The sequence below is a fragment of the Ambystoma mexicanum genome, chromosome 8 (assembly GCF_040938575.1).
Source record: "Ambystoma mexicanum isolate Mex_15411 chromosome 8, UKY_AmexF1_1, whole genome shotgun sequence".
Classification (NCBI taxonomy): domain Eukaryota; kingdom Metazoa; phylum Chordata; class Amphibia; order Caudata; family Ambystomatidae; genus Ambystoma; species Ambystoma mexicanum.
Window position 1 is genome coordinate 1,159,794,370 of NC_090929.1, and position 13,786 is coordinate 1,159,808,155.

At 45.0% G+C, this 13,786-nt stretch overlaps 1 protein-coding gene across 3 annotated transcripts in view; it reads left to right on the forward strand.

Annotated features, from left to right (window-relative positions):
• DNTTIP2 (deoxynucleotidyltransferase terminal interacting protein 2) overlaps window positions 1–10,268 on the forward strand; it is a 308,996-nt gene extending 298,728 nt beyond the window's left edge. For all 3 annotated transcript variants that reach the window (XM_069611233.1, XM_069611231.1, XM_069611232.1), the window contains 2 exons: window positions 8,475–8,584; window positions 9,072–10,268. In XM_069611233.1, coding sequence (XP_069467334.1) covers window positions 8,475–8,584; window positions 9,072–9,165 — 204 coding nt within the window. In that variant the 3' untranslated portion in view covers window positions 9,166–10,268. The remainder of the gene's footprint in view (window positions 1–8,474; window positions 8,585–9,071) is intronic.
• The last annotated feature ends 3,518 nt before the right edge of the window (window positions 10,269–13,786 follow it).

The following is a 13,786-nucleotide window of genomic DNA, read 5'->3' on the forward strand; positions in this document are numbered from 1 at the left end:
GCTGCGCAGCGAAGCAGAGGAAGCACCTGAACCTCTGCGTTCTCGCCTGCTAGCTATAATATCAGAGGGCACACTGGTAAACCAGGGCATCGTTAAGAACTCCCTAGATGCCGCTGAGACGGCTGGCCGCTCCCTAGTGCAGGGAATACTTCTCAAGCGCCACGTTTGGCTACGCAATTCAGGTTTTAAGCCCGAAACCCAAGCCTCCCTCATAAATAAACCCATTGAACAGACGCATCTGTTTGGGAAAGCAGTAGATGAGGCCCTAGAACATGCTAAAAAAGAGTTTGATACCATCAAGACTCTTGATCAAATTTCTAGGCCCCCTAACAGGCGAGGCTATGGTAATAAACGCTCCTTTTGTGGCCAAAGACAGCAGCAGAACCACCAACAACAACAATATTACTCTGGCTCCAACTGGCCCACCAACCAGGGTAACACCCAGTTCAGTCAAAGAGGCCAACGCCGTGGCAAAGGAAGAGGTCGTGGCTCCAGCCCCAGAGGTTCCACGCCCAATACCAGCAAATGACCCGAAAATTCGGGTCCCCTCCCATGCATCACCGGTCGGGGGCCGGCTAACATCGTTCCTTTCAGCATGGGAGGGAATCACGTCAGACCGTTGGGTATTATCCACCATAGCCCACGGATACTGCATCGAGTTCAACGGTTCCCCGAAGTACAAACCCCCACGGAACCGGCGCATGACACCGCAACACCTCTCCATTCTTCTTCAAGAGGTGGAAGAACTACTGAAGAAAGAAGCTATAGAGCCCGTCCCCCTATCACAGGTAACAGAAGGTATTTATTCAGTGTACTTCCTTGTACCCAAAAAGGACTTAACCATGCGCCCTGTATTAGATCTGCGCCCAGCGAACATATTTGTCAAACCCCAAAAGTTTCGTATGGTGACCTTACAGGAGGTAATCCCACTGTTATCACAAGGGGATTACATGACAACACTGGACATGAAAGATGCATACTTTCATATTTTAATGTTGACATCGCACAGAAAATACCTCCGGTTCAAAATAGAGGACAAACACTACCAGTTCAGAGTACTACCCTTCGGGATAGCATCTGCACCAAGGGTATTCACGAAAGTACTGGCAGTGGCAGCGGCCCACCTGCGCAGATTATCCATCCCGGTATACCCTTACCTCGACGACTGGCTCATAACAGGGGATTCTTACGAAACATGCTTCTCCAATACCCAAAAGACCGTAGACCTTTTGTCCCAACTGGGCTTCTCCATCAACGAAAAGAAGTCCAGCTTAGACCCCAGCCAAACCAAACAATTCCTAGGGGCTCTAATTCGAACAAGGGACGGCCTCGTATTCCCCTCCAACGAGAGGGTCCAAAACATGCTGTTTCAAATTCCCCATTATGTAGCAGGCCAAGAGGTGACGGTACGCAAAGCAATGCGCTTGCTAGGGATGATGGCGTCATGTATTTATTTGGTACCTCGCGCGCGCCTGCGCATGCGCCCAATGCAAGAGTGGCTCTACAGCCAGTGGTGTCAAGCCAGCGGACAATGGGACGATCTAGTGGTGGTCTCGCAGGCCTTGGTTCTCTCGCTACGGTGGTGGACAAAAGAAAACCTGTTATTAGGGAAAACTTTTGCCACACCCGCAGTGGAAGCCACTCTAACCACAGACGCATCCCTTACAGGATGGGGGGCTCACCTATCCCATCAGACGGCACACGGAGTGTGGACTCCGAGTTTAGCATCCAAGCATATAAACCTGCTGGAACTACTAGCGGTGTTCAAAGCACTGAAAGCCTTTCAGGAACACTTACAAGGAAAGACAGTGATGGTCCTCACAGACAGCACCACAGCCATGTACTACCTCAACAAGCAAGGGGGCACTCACTCTCCAGGACTGTCCAAGCTGTCCCAGAATATATGGAAGTAGGCTCTCAAACACAACATGTTCCTACTAGCACAACATGTACCAGGGGAACTCAATCTGCTAGCAGACAAACTCAGCAGAGACTTCCCCCTGCCCGAAGAGTACGAATGGCAATTGCACGAAGACATCGTCTTAGACATCTTCACGCAATGGAGAACTCACAATGCCAAAGTTACGCCTCCAGGTACCCCCAGAACCAGTCCAAGGGGAACGGTCTGTCGATTCAATGGTCAGGGAAATTTGTTTACGCCTTTCCCCCGACTCCCCTTCTCAACAAAGTGGTGCACAAGATGCACCAGGAGCAGGTTACCATGATACTAGTGGCCCCAATGTGGGCACGGCAACCTTGGTTCACTCACTTGATGGAGATGTCCCTATCTCCCCCAGTGAAACTTCCCTGCCCGTACAACATGCTGTCACAAGACAAGGGCAGGACACTGCATCCATGCCCTCAGACCATGAACTTAGCAGCCTGGCTCCTGAGATCATAGAATTTGGACATTTACAACTCCCACAGAGATGTATGGACATCCTCAGGGAAGCCAGAAAACCTAATACTCGACACTGCTATTCTAGCAAATGGAAAAGATTCGTTATCTGGTGTAGAGGTACTAGCATCAACCCAGTTGACTGCTCTCCTACTGACATTATTCTATACTTGACCCATTTACTGGATTCAGGTTTAGTGTTCAATTCCATTAAAGTCCACCTAGCGGCACTTTCTGCATACACCACTTCCCAACTTAAAGTGTCGTGGTGGAAGATACCAGTTATAAAAGCCTTCATGGAGGGGGTAAAGAGGATACACCCTCCGATAGCTAACCCAGCTCCCGGATGGGACTTAAATGTGGTACTTTCCAGACTCATGGGCCCTCCCTTCGAACCCATGCACAAGGCAACTCTTAAAGATATCGCCCTTAAGACTGCTTTCCTAATAGCTATCACCTCCATTAGGAGAGTAAGTGAACTACAGGCTCTTTCTGTACTAGACCCCTTCGTAACAGTTCACAAAAATAAAGTGGTTCTACGCACACACCCAAGGTTTGCACCTAAATTCATCTCGAAATTTCATGTAAACCAAACTATAGAACTACCAACGTTCTTTCAAAACCCTTCCAGCTCGGGAGAAAAAAGTCTGCATACACTAGATGTACGCAGAGCTGTCATGTTCTACATGGAAAGAACCAGACCACTGAGAAAGACTAATCAGTTCTTTATCTCGGTGGCAGCAGGAAGAGAAGGAGATGCGGTCTCAAAATCCACTATATCTAGATGGATTGTTCAATGCATCACTCTCTGTTACACTCTTGCTAAGAGAGAACTACCCTTCAAGCCAAGAGCACATTCCACTCGAGGCACTGGGGCTTCCATAGCATTCATTGCAAATGTTCCCCTTGAGTCCATCTGCAAAGCGGCTACCTGGAGTTCTGTGCACACCTTTACAAAACACTACTGTCTAGATGCACACTCTAGATCTGACTCCCAGGTGGGACAGGCAGTATTAAGACATCTTTTCTCTACTGTTCCTTCTCATAACCCACCGCCAACTCCGGGTACTGCTCGCTAGTCTATGCACAGCATGTGATTCTAAGCAGATTAACAAACATCAGAAGACAATGCATTACTTACCGTAAAAGCATTTCTGATGGTTGTATCTGCTTAGATTCACATGCGCCCACCCTTCCTCCCCGCTCGGATGGAAGGAACATAGACTTCCTTTATATCTCTCTTTTCTGTACTCACTCACGTCTATAAGGCTCCCTCAGGGCAGAAAAATACAAACAGAGGGACCTCGACGCGTGAGGGATTGTGGGTACAACGCACGTCACTATAGGGATAGTGTTACAGACACGCCTTGTCGACGTCCCCTTTTCGACTACGAAAAACAAAATGCAATACTCCGCAGTGACCACTGGATGTCGGACCTATGCACAGCATGTGAATCTAAGCAGATACAACCATCAGAAATGCTTTTACGGTAAGTAATGCATTGTCATACCTTCACATCTACTTTGTTAGAATGGCAAAACGGTTTCTAAGGAAAGAAAGATGTTAACCATACTTTTAAGAGAATAGTGCATCACACGTGTCCAGGGTAAGTAAGAACATTTATAACTTTTAAACACTTATCATCTTTTCTAGGCAAAAGGCCCCATCCCTTAAAAGTAATTACCTTATTATTTAAGCATGTGTTCTCAGTGGCAGAATGGGGGTCACTAGGGTATAGAGTCCAACAGGCAGTGTCAGGATAGGTACCTAAGTAGCAAAAGTCAGAGTTCTTTAGGAAAACTGGGCAAACGGGTGAGTAGTTTACTTCTAGATTTAGAAGAGGGTCCAGGGGCTTCACAGAAGACACCCTAGCAGGATTCTAGCAGTGGGACAGGGTGCACTCGATGAGAGGCCTCCCCATCACAGAAAACACCCCACAGCTACACAGAAATCCTAAGAGACTTAAGGTAAGTACATACCCAAGCCAACACAGTACCTCAGCATTGAAGGAGATTTTGCAGCAGGAGGACTTCAGGATCTGCAGCCAAATACCTGGTCAGTGGATTCCTTGACGTGGTGACTGAAAACAAGACCTCAGAAGGAACTTTGCAGCAGGGATCAATGGAGAAGGCTCTAGCAAGGTTTTCCTCACGGCTGAATGCAGTTCTGTGGATTTGGCGCCTTTTCAAGGAGCACAGAAGAAGACAGAAAATCGCAATTGAATTCTCGTATTTGCAAAGGTCCAGCACTTTGTTGAGGAGACTTTTTAGGCTCGATTCATGTCTCTGGAGGTACAGCAGGATGCCCACGAAGTTTAAGGGAGATTTGGAAGACTGTGCACCCCACAATGTCTTGAGGTCCCAGGGTATTGGGTATTGCAGCAACGCAAGGTCGCAGCAACGCGTGGGATGGCTCAAAATGCAGGTCTTCTTGAGTATAGTGGGTCTCGCCAGGCTCTGGGTTGGGGTCGTCATTTACGGAGTCCCCAGGTCGATTGGAAAGAAGGGCTACATCAGACTCCGGTTACACAGCAGGCTCCCCGGTCGCTGGAAAACGTTTCAGCTGCTTTTTCTACATCCTCTCCAGTTTCCGTACCAGTGGTCGACTTGTCTTCAGCTTCCATGTTCGCCGTAATTAACAGGAACTGCAGCACAACTTGTTCACTCTCTCCCTGCATTTTACGACCAGGGGCGGTCTGATAGTCCAATAAGGACAGACTGCCCCCCCCTACTGGGATTTGTCCCCATTCAGGCAAGGAGGAAGAAAGGGCTGTGGAGTTTTGGACTGCCCTCACAGACAGACTGGAGCCTGGATGGGGAGTCCAGGGCACTCCCGGAGAAGATACAAATCACACAAAGGAATTTCCTGCTATGGATGTCAGGAGGGGGGGTGGCGGGGGGGAGGGGGAGGAACAAGAAAGGACCAGAAACACTAAAATGGCAAAAAAAAAACTGGGGGGGGGTGCATTTTGGTAAAATGAGCACCGTTGGGTGCCTTTACTGCAGCTGTGAACATAGCCCACAGTAAAGGTGCACCAAATTAATACAAGATATCACTGCCACCAGCCATTGAAGGTAAGCTTGTGTCTGTAACAGAATTGTTTGTTTTAGTGTGAAAGGGGATACATTGCACTCCCCAGAACTCAACATAAGGTGGGGTGTGCTGGTTTCACAACATAAAATGTAAAAGGGATCCAAAGATCCTTTCTACCCTTGGGAATTGTAGTTCACTCAAGGTTAGCCAGAGAAAGTTAAAAGGGGAGCCCATAGGGCAACCCAGTAACAACAGGCACTTATTGCCAATAAGTTGCTAAAGAGGATAACTTTTAAAAAGACACTATGGAGAGTCTTAAAAATGCCACCCATAAAAAGTGGAAAAGATTCTGTGAGTGTGGATAAAGCTTCCCGCCCACAGAGGTATTAAGGAAAACGATCCCACTAGTAAAGCAAAAAGTTCTGGGGTTGGCCCAGGTCAGGAAGATTTACCATTTCTATGAAAATCTTACCTACCACCCTGTACAGGAGGGCAGAGCGACCTCCGACGGGCCCATGGGATCAGAGCTCCCCCTCAAGTACTTTTAAGATGAGATAGCTGCACCTTGAGGAGGATGGGGTGCAGGATTATCTTACTCCAACACCAATCAATAAGGACAACTCAGTAGTTTGGCAAAGGGAAGTCTGTTTAATGACAAGTACAAAAAACGGGGAAACAAATGGAAATCAACAGTGATGCGATCGCCTGTCTCGCTTCAACTCCCAAATTCTTCATTCAGACAGCAATAGTTACAGTACATTCTCGTCATCACTAACGTGTTACACTCCAAAATTGTCATGCAATTCTATTGGTTGGGAAAGGTAACTTAAGTATAGGGGCTATATCTGTATATGGTAACAGAGTGTGAGGATTGGATAACTCTTATCGGTTGGGCGTCTACGCCCATTCCTCTACATCACTCGTGATAGACGTCACTACAAGTACGACGTCTCATTGGTTCTACTAGCTATAGTACCCTAGATTATTTGGTCCATTATGATTGGGTAGGTTACACCCCTAGACATAAATCTCCACTTTAATTAGCAGCATGGACACCCCGATGCGGTGTGCCCCAAGATTCACCCTGCCTACCTTCCATCAATCAGTACGTTAGGGCTATGCGTCAGTCAGTTGGCTGAGGATGGCCTCGAAACTGTAGCTTCTTATCAGGGACATTTCTGGCATCCTCGTGTTCTGGGTGACATCAGACATTGATACCTCTTCGCGCTTGGCTGGTCACGTGTCTGTTCACCGTGAATCTGCTTCATTTTCCCTCTATTTGTGTATTTGATTCTTCCTTTAGCCTTGCCACATGGCTGGGCCTCCTTATCTCGACCTTCACTGGCTGGCTGCTATGCTCTGAAGTTTCATTTCTTCGAAGTTGCCGCTCTCCTCCCTTCCTGGGGTTGACCTCGAATTCCCAGGCTTGGGCTGCTTCTTACTGAGTTTTGATTCTGCTCTTTCGTCTGGCTTTGAGCTAGTATTTGAATCCTGGCCTGTTTGTCCTCCACTATCCAGGGCTTAATTCTGCTTTTACAAAATGGAGTAGCACTTGTATAATGTGCTTCTTGAAGTAGATGTATAGTTGGCGCTTGCCGCTCTATTCTTCTACCAAGCATTCAAGCAGTACCGTTTCCTTAGCTTCTTGCGTTCCAAGCCTATTTACAGGCGTTAGTTGTATATTTTCATCTCACTTCATGGTTACATTTCTTTATATATCAACATAGTTTCGTCTTAAAAGTCCATTACATCATTCTTCTTTACATTTCGTCCTTGTGTGTCATCTTTCGATTGTCGTTTATGTTCATTTGTACGTCTGTCCGGGCCCTTGGTTCATCACCACCCGCCTTCCATTAAGGCTCTTTGGGTCTCTTTGGGGACAGTTTGCAAGTAGTCTTCATTTCGTGTTAACTGCTGGTACGGTTGTCTCAGTGGGTACCGGGCTGCCCATGTTGTCTGGTTATAGGCACTTCAACAGGTATTGCTCTTCTGATGGCCACTGGGCAGAGTCCAAGTGCAGCTCTCTGTTGGTTTATTTGTTCCTCATACATCACATATCTTGGCGAGTATGTTCCTGGCACCTCAAAATGGGGGACTGGAGTGCAGGCCGTATCTGGGACCTCCTTTACAACCCGCAAAAGGCAAGACAAAGGGCAAGACAAAGGGCTCAAACCTTTCTCAACGCACCGAGTAAAACCCAAGAAAGACCTCAAAAACAAAATGGTGAAAAAATAAGACTGGGACCACTTTGACGTAATGGTCACCCATGGGTGGTATACTGGAGCTGAGGGTTCAGCCTGCGGTAGAATAGCACAATGGTAGGAAAAATTCAACCATTGCCACCACTGCCCCCTATACGCCTATGCTTCTTATTTTGGAGACACTGTAGAGAAATGCTCTGGTACTCTCACACAAAGGATGATGTAACCCAATTGTTTAGAAGATGATGAGCTCTGGGTGCAAGACTCCCTACGATTAGCAAATTATGTTTTTTATTGTGTATTATTTTAAAGGAAATATTTGTGAAGCAGATGGATGGCCTAGTTTAATTCAGTGCAAACTTTGCTTTTGCAGCTCCCACAGTATTTTCATATTTTTTAAGCTTAACATTAACCCAGTTAAAAATCAACGAAATGCTTTTTAGGCGTTTAATGGTGGGTGGATAAATGCCATAAGTAAACTTTTGTCTGTTTATGACCGTAATTGAGAAGGATAACCGTTAATGCATTTTATCCCCCTTTCATTTACAAAACACTTGTGCACAGGTGGAAAACCAATTTCGCGTGTTGGGTTTAACATGAGGAGCAACCACTAGGGTTTGTGGAAGCATTCTGAAGTCTTGGTGCAATATTTGTGCAGAAGTAAGGACACTGTAAGGGTACCGTGTCTTTTTTATTAATAGGCATGCACCAGCCCCAGCTCGTATGTTTTCTTTGAAGGGTGTGGATATGCAAATTTAAAACCAACAGCAGTTTTCTTCTGACATTTTGAGAGGGTGCACACCGAGGTTGTAATATCTTCAATTTTGGATCTCATTTGCAGGTTGGAACTGTTGTTGACAGTGCCTTGGACTTCTATCACTCACGAGTTCCTAAGAAACAAAGGAAGAGAACTATTGTGGATGAACTGCTGGCAGATTCGGAGTTTAGAAGGTATGCAGAAATCCAAAGGAATTTAATATTTAGTTTCTTTTATAAATCATTATATTAAGGGTTTAAGTCCAGAATGATTGTTGAAGTGTTTATAGATCAAGGATATTGTTCTTCCTCCCCTTGACCTTTTCTGGCCTGGACATCTTTTGCCATGTTTGGCATGAAGTAGTTTTAAAACAAATGTTATTGGTTTTATAGAACGGTCCCGTTCGTTTTGCGCTATATTTTTGCTACTTAATAGAATGAGGAACAAATCCGTTCAATTTTGCTTTGCTTTTCAGTTGCGAAAAATGGAATGAAGGTTTGGGCAAAATGGGGTTATTGCATCACTCATTCCAGCATAAATTGTGAAACGTATATGTTCTCATTTTTGTATATATCCACGTTACCATCTGCCAGACACTGTAGCAAAGAAGCAACACGCAATGCTCGTTTCCCTTACTAAAAAATGTGGTTGTAATGCTTAATCACATTTTGTTTGTTTTAGATACAATAAAAAGAAGTACCAGGAGATCATGACTGAAAAAGCAGCTCTTGCTGCAGGAAAGAAGAATCGCAAAAAGAAAACATTTCGGACATGAGTGTAGGATTCTTCCCCAGCAATTTCTTGTATTTTATGTTTGAGTCTTTCTTCATTGTGCCAGCAATTTTATTAGTGGATGAGGAATACTGGAACAGCTGTTCTTGAACTGTCTGCGCTTCACATGGCCTTTGAATCACTCGGAACCTGCAAAAATAGACATTTGAAAAGCTATTTTTACTGTATATAGAAACTAAAATACTGAGGCATGTCTGCCCTATTTTATTAAAGGTTTCTTTTTTTTTAAAACGTGTAAAAAAAGCTGTATGCACTCGAGCAACGATAACTTGGTAAAACCATAACTTTTTGTGTACATACAATACATAATCTTTAACTTAAAGTCTTGCAAAATCTTTCTTTACAGCAATGTTTAGAGCTTGCACATTTTATAAACCTAGAAATGCGTACCAAAAAGCTAGCAATTGTAAAGCATGCATGTTCATTTCTACCACCTGAATTTTTAAATCATTTGCTCTAAAACTAATTCAAATGCTGTGATTATGAATGTGAAATTTGGTGTGGGAATATATACAATTTAAAGCATTTACATATTTGAGAAAATACTTGCACAGTTTTAATGAATATGCCCTGTAAATTCTGTGCTTTTGCAAGTAACTTAAACAAATGTGAAGTTATTCTAGAGTCTTAAACATTCTTTCTCATTTTGAAGCGTCGTAAATGGGGTCTGAAGGTCATGCTATGATGGGATACAGGTTTCTGTTCAGCAGTCTGGTCGAGCAACAGCCCACCCAGCAATCTGTTGTGTGATTCTGGGCACGGATATAAAAAAGCTAGAGCTCATCCTATTTGAATTTAGGAAAGATGGGCCTCTTTTAACCCTCCTTGCTGCCCTCCCCTTTTAGGGGCTCACTGGGTAAGATTCTGAACTCGTATCCCTTTCCCTGCGACTTCAATTGTCCACTTGCTTTATTTCTGAAATAGTAAAGCAGCACAGATATTTTGTCGTCATAAACTAGATCTCCCAAAAAAGATAAATGCATATTCAGAACAGAGCCCTCATGCTTTTTTTGAACCACTCGGATCTCTGTATAATTACTGTACATCCAGAATCCACAAAGGAGAATAAAAGATTCTGTACAAGAAGTCTCTTCTATCTGATTAAAAAAAATTAACATCAAAACAGCAAAGAATTGTGTTTGCCATGTGTACGTATACATGTTTATTTAGACCAAGAACTCCTTTTAGAATATTTTCCTGTTTAGAATACCCCTTTGCATTGATTGGAACATCCCACAGCACATTAATCTATTGTAGTAGCCCACTGTGGGTCATATAACAGCAGCTCGGTCATACCGTGGCATAATGACACTGGTAACACTTTATGCCATCCTCTGCCTTTCCGCTCCTAATGCCAGCGAGTTTCTTTGCCATTGGGGTGCTTTGAACTGCTCCACCCCATCATGAAGGCCCTGTCACCTCTTCCCCCTCAAACCCACCATGTTTGCTCCCTCAATTGTCCGGCGCTCGCCCACCATGACTTTTCTTTCCAGGCTTCCCTGCTAGCTTCTGCTGTCCTAGCAGTTTTCCTGTGGTCATTCTTCCTGCTAGCGCAACATTTTCTCCCGGAAAATTCATATGCTCATACTAAAATAACAGTATATGATGTGTTAGGGAGAATTCTCAGAAATGTGACAATTCCCTCTACCTTAGAGACCCCCAGCAACTTTGCTGGAGTTTGAGGACTTGATTTTTTTTGTTTACCTGGCGAGAGTGAGACCCTTTTTCCCATTCTCTCATTTTTTTAATGTGATTTTTGTACTCTGTTTCTTTTGGTTGTGGAGTCAGACAAACTCCACAGGCATCATCTTTTACACTGTGTCATACAGCACCTTCAGTGCAGTGACACAGGGAAGTCGCTTAGATTTCCCCAAGGTTTAAGTACCTTTTCTGGGATAAACTACTGTTTCCCAGAGCAGTAAAGTGGAATTGACTTTACTTACCTTGGTAACTTTCTAGACCCAGCGCACACCATCTTACAATAGGGTGCTGGAGGGGTTACCTACTATCCCCTTTTGTCTAACTTCTTGTGTAATATTTTTATGTTACCCTTTCCTCGCTGAATGGCTGGTGGCAGTGGTTTTGTTTTTACTACCGTCGTGTGCATTTACCGCGGGCTGCGTTCGCAGCTGCAGTAAAGCACCCAAGGGTACCATTTTTTACAAAATGGCCCCGGTTTTCTTTTTCGCCATTTCTTTGTGGAAGGGTCCTTCTTGAGATTTACTATGTGCGCCAAACCAGGTTTGGTCCATTTGTTTGTTTTGCCTTTGGCGGGATTCGCGAGTGAAGCCTGCCTCTGGGTCCAGGGTGTCTGGTGTAGGCAGGAAGTGAGGGAGGTGCCAGAAACTCCATGTGCTTTGTCTCCTAAAATACCCAATTGCACTCTGTGATGGTTGGCCGACTGACTGTCCGGCAAGGACAGCCACCCTGCTGGGTGAGTGACAGCTAGGCTGGAATGAAAGGGAGAGAACTGTATAAAAGGTGAGTCTTTTGGCTTGGAAGGCAGAGTCGACCACTGGACGAAGGAACAGAAGAAGCACTTGAAGAGGACGCCTGCTGCAACTCCTGGACCGTTGGCTTGCCCTGTGAAGCCCTGCTGCAGTGCTGAAACGCCAAGTTTGCATCGACGGAGAAGCCCCTGCAATGACGACTTCTCCCATTGAGTTGGTGGGACCAATCAACTCCAAAATAAGCCACCTGGACATCCATTTCAGAGCTGGTTGAATTTCCACAGAGTTGCTACTGGAAACCGTAGAGCCAGGGAGAGGAACGCCAGTTTGTGTTCATTGCTTTTAAATTGGCCAAGAGCTCCAGGAAGATCCTCCGGACTCCCAGGAAGCAGGACTGAGCCTGAGCCCCCTCAACAGAGTGCGTGACCCCAGAAGCAAGGAAAGTCCATCTCGACAGCCAGGGACCACGGTGTTGCTATCTGCGGTAGACGCGAGGAGCTGAAACACTGAACAGCCACTGAAAGTGAAGTTTGCCGTTAGCAAGTTTTGTCCAGTGCAGTGCAGGAGTCCACCGATGTCCTCCCTCTTGTCCCCAGGACTGAGGCCCAGGAACATAGAGATCTGCAGAGCTGCACAGGAACAGGAATCATCTGCTGCATCTTTTCTTCATTTTAAAGGTACTGTACAAAGTCTAAGAGAACTTACCTCTTGCTGTAGAGTTGCCTGCATCTTCTACTACTCACAAGTCTAACAGCGCGTGGCCCTACATTGATTCATCTTTTTCTTCAGACTTCTGAATCATTTTGCAAAGACTTTTCTACTTGCCTTCAAAGAAGTGCTTAGCCCATATAGACTCTTGCCTATTGACTTTGGCTTAGACTGTTTTAACTGAATGACTCTTATTGGGGGATCTGAAAGTATTTGCCTGTTTAAGAAATCTTATTTGCTCTAATAATCTTTTCCCTTTGCTTGCTCTTAACTAATTCTGAATGTCAACACTAATACGTTAATTTCAACAGCACTCTAGCAATTGAAGTCACCTGTGGGTGTTGGGCTCTGCTGTATGTATGTATGTATGTATGTTTGTTTTAATATTTATAATGCGTGCCAGACCCGAGGGTATCAGGGCGCAAAAGGCATAAAGAGGGTTTTTCAGCTTCAGTTACATTGTTAAGTACCATACATTATATACACGTTAAGGCAAGGAAACATCAAAGAACAATTATATACAGTATGTACAGGCAAGACAAGTGGTATTATCTGGGTATGGTAAAGTGTCAAATGTCTTTTTCCTTAACCCAATGGATGAGGTTGGATCTAAAGTGAAGATAGGGAAGATCTTCTCATAAGGTAGGTGGGAGCGAGTTCCAGTATTGGGCAGCTTTGACCGGGAAACTGCTTCCACCAGTCTTCATGCGTTTAAATTTAGGTACTAGTAGGAGGTTGGCGTTGGCTGTTCTCGAGGGACGGTTGGAAGATTGTCTAGAGAATCTGGCAATGAGGTATTGTGGGGCGGCATGGTGTAGGCATTTATGTGTCGGGGAGGCTGTTTTGAGCAGAATTTTGTCTTTTATGGAGAGCCAGTTGTTGGATCTTCTGAAGTCAGATACGTGGGCTTTCTTGGGGATACTTAAGGCTGCTCTCAGGGCAATGTTTTGTAGAATCTGGATGTTGTTGGTAATGTATTTATTACTCCCTACGTATAAAGCATTGCAGTAATCCAGTTTGGCTAAGAGAAGGGCTCTTGCTAGGGTAATGCAGTTATTGGAAGAAAGGAAGGGCTTGGCAGCTCTGATTAGCTTACAGGTGTAAGCCGTAGCTAAGGCCATGGAATTGAACTGCTTTTTTAAAGTTTAGAGTGGAATTTAGATAGAATCCAAGGGTTTTGACTTCCTTGGCTACTGTGATGTTATCTATGTTGAAATTCGAGTAGAGATGGCCTAGTTTGAGAAGGTTAGCTGGGGTGCCGAGAATGAGGAGTTCCGTTTGTCATCATTCAGGCATAAACCATGAGATGCCATCCATGCCTGGGTGATGAGGTACACTCTATTCACAAAGACCAAATCCTTATTGTAGTCTCCCGTCAACGGGATGAGGATCTGTGTATCATCTGCATAGTTAGTGTAGGTGATACCCAGGCCATCTAGATCATCA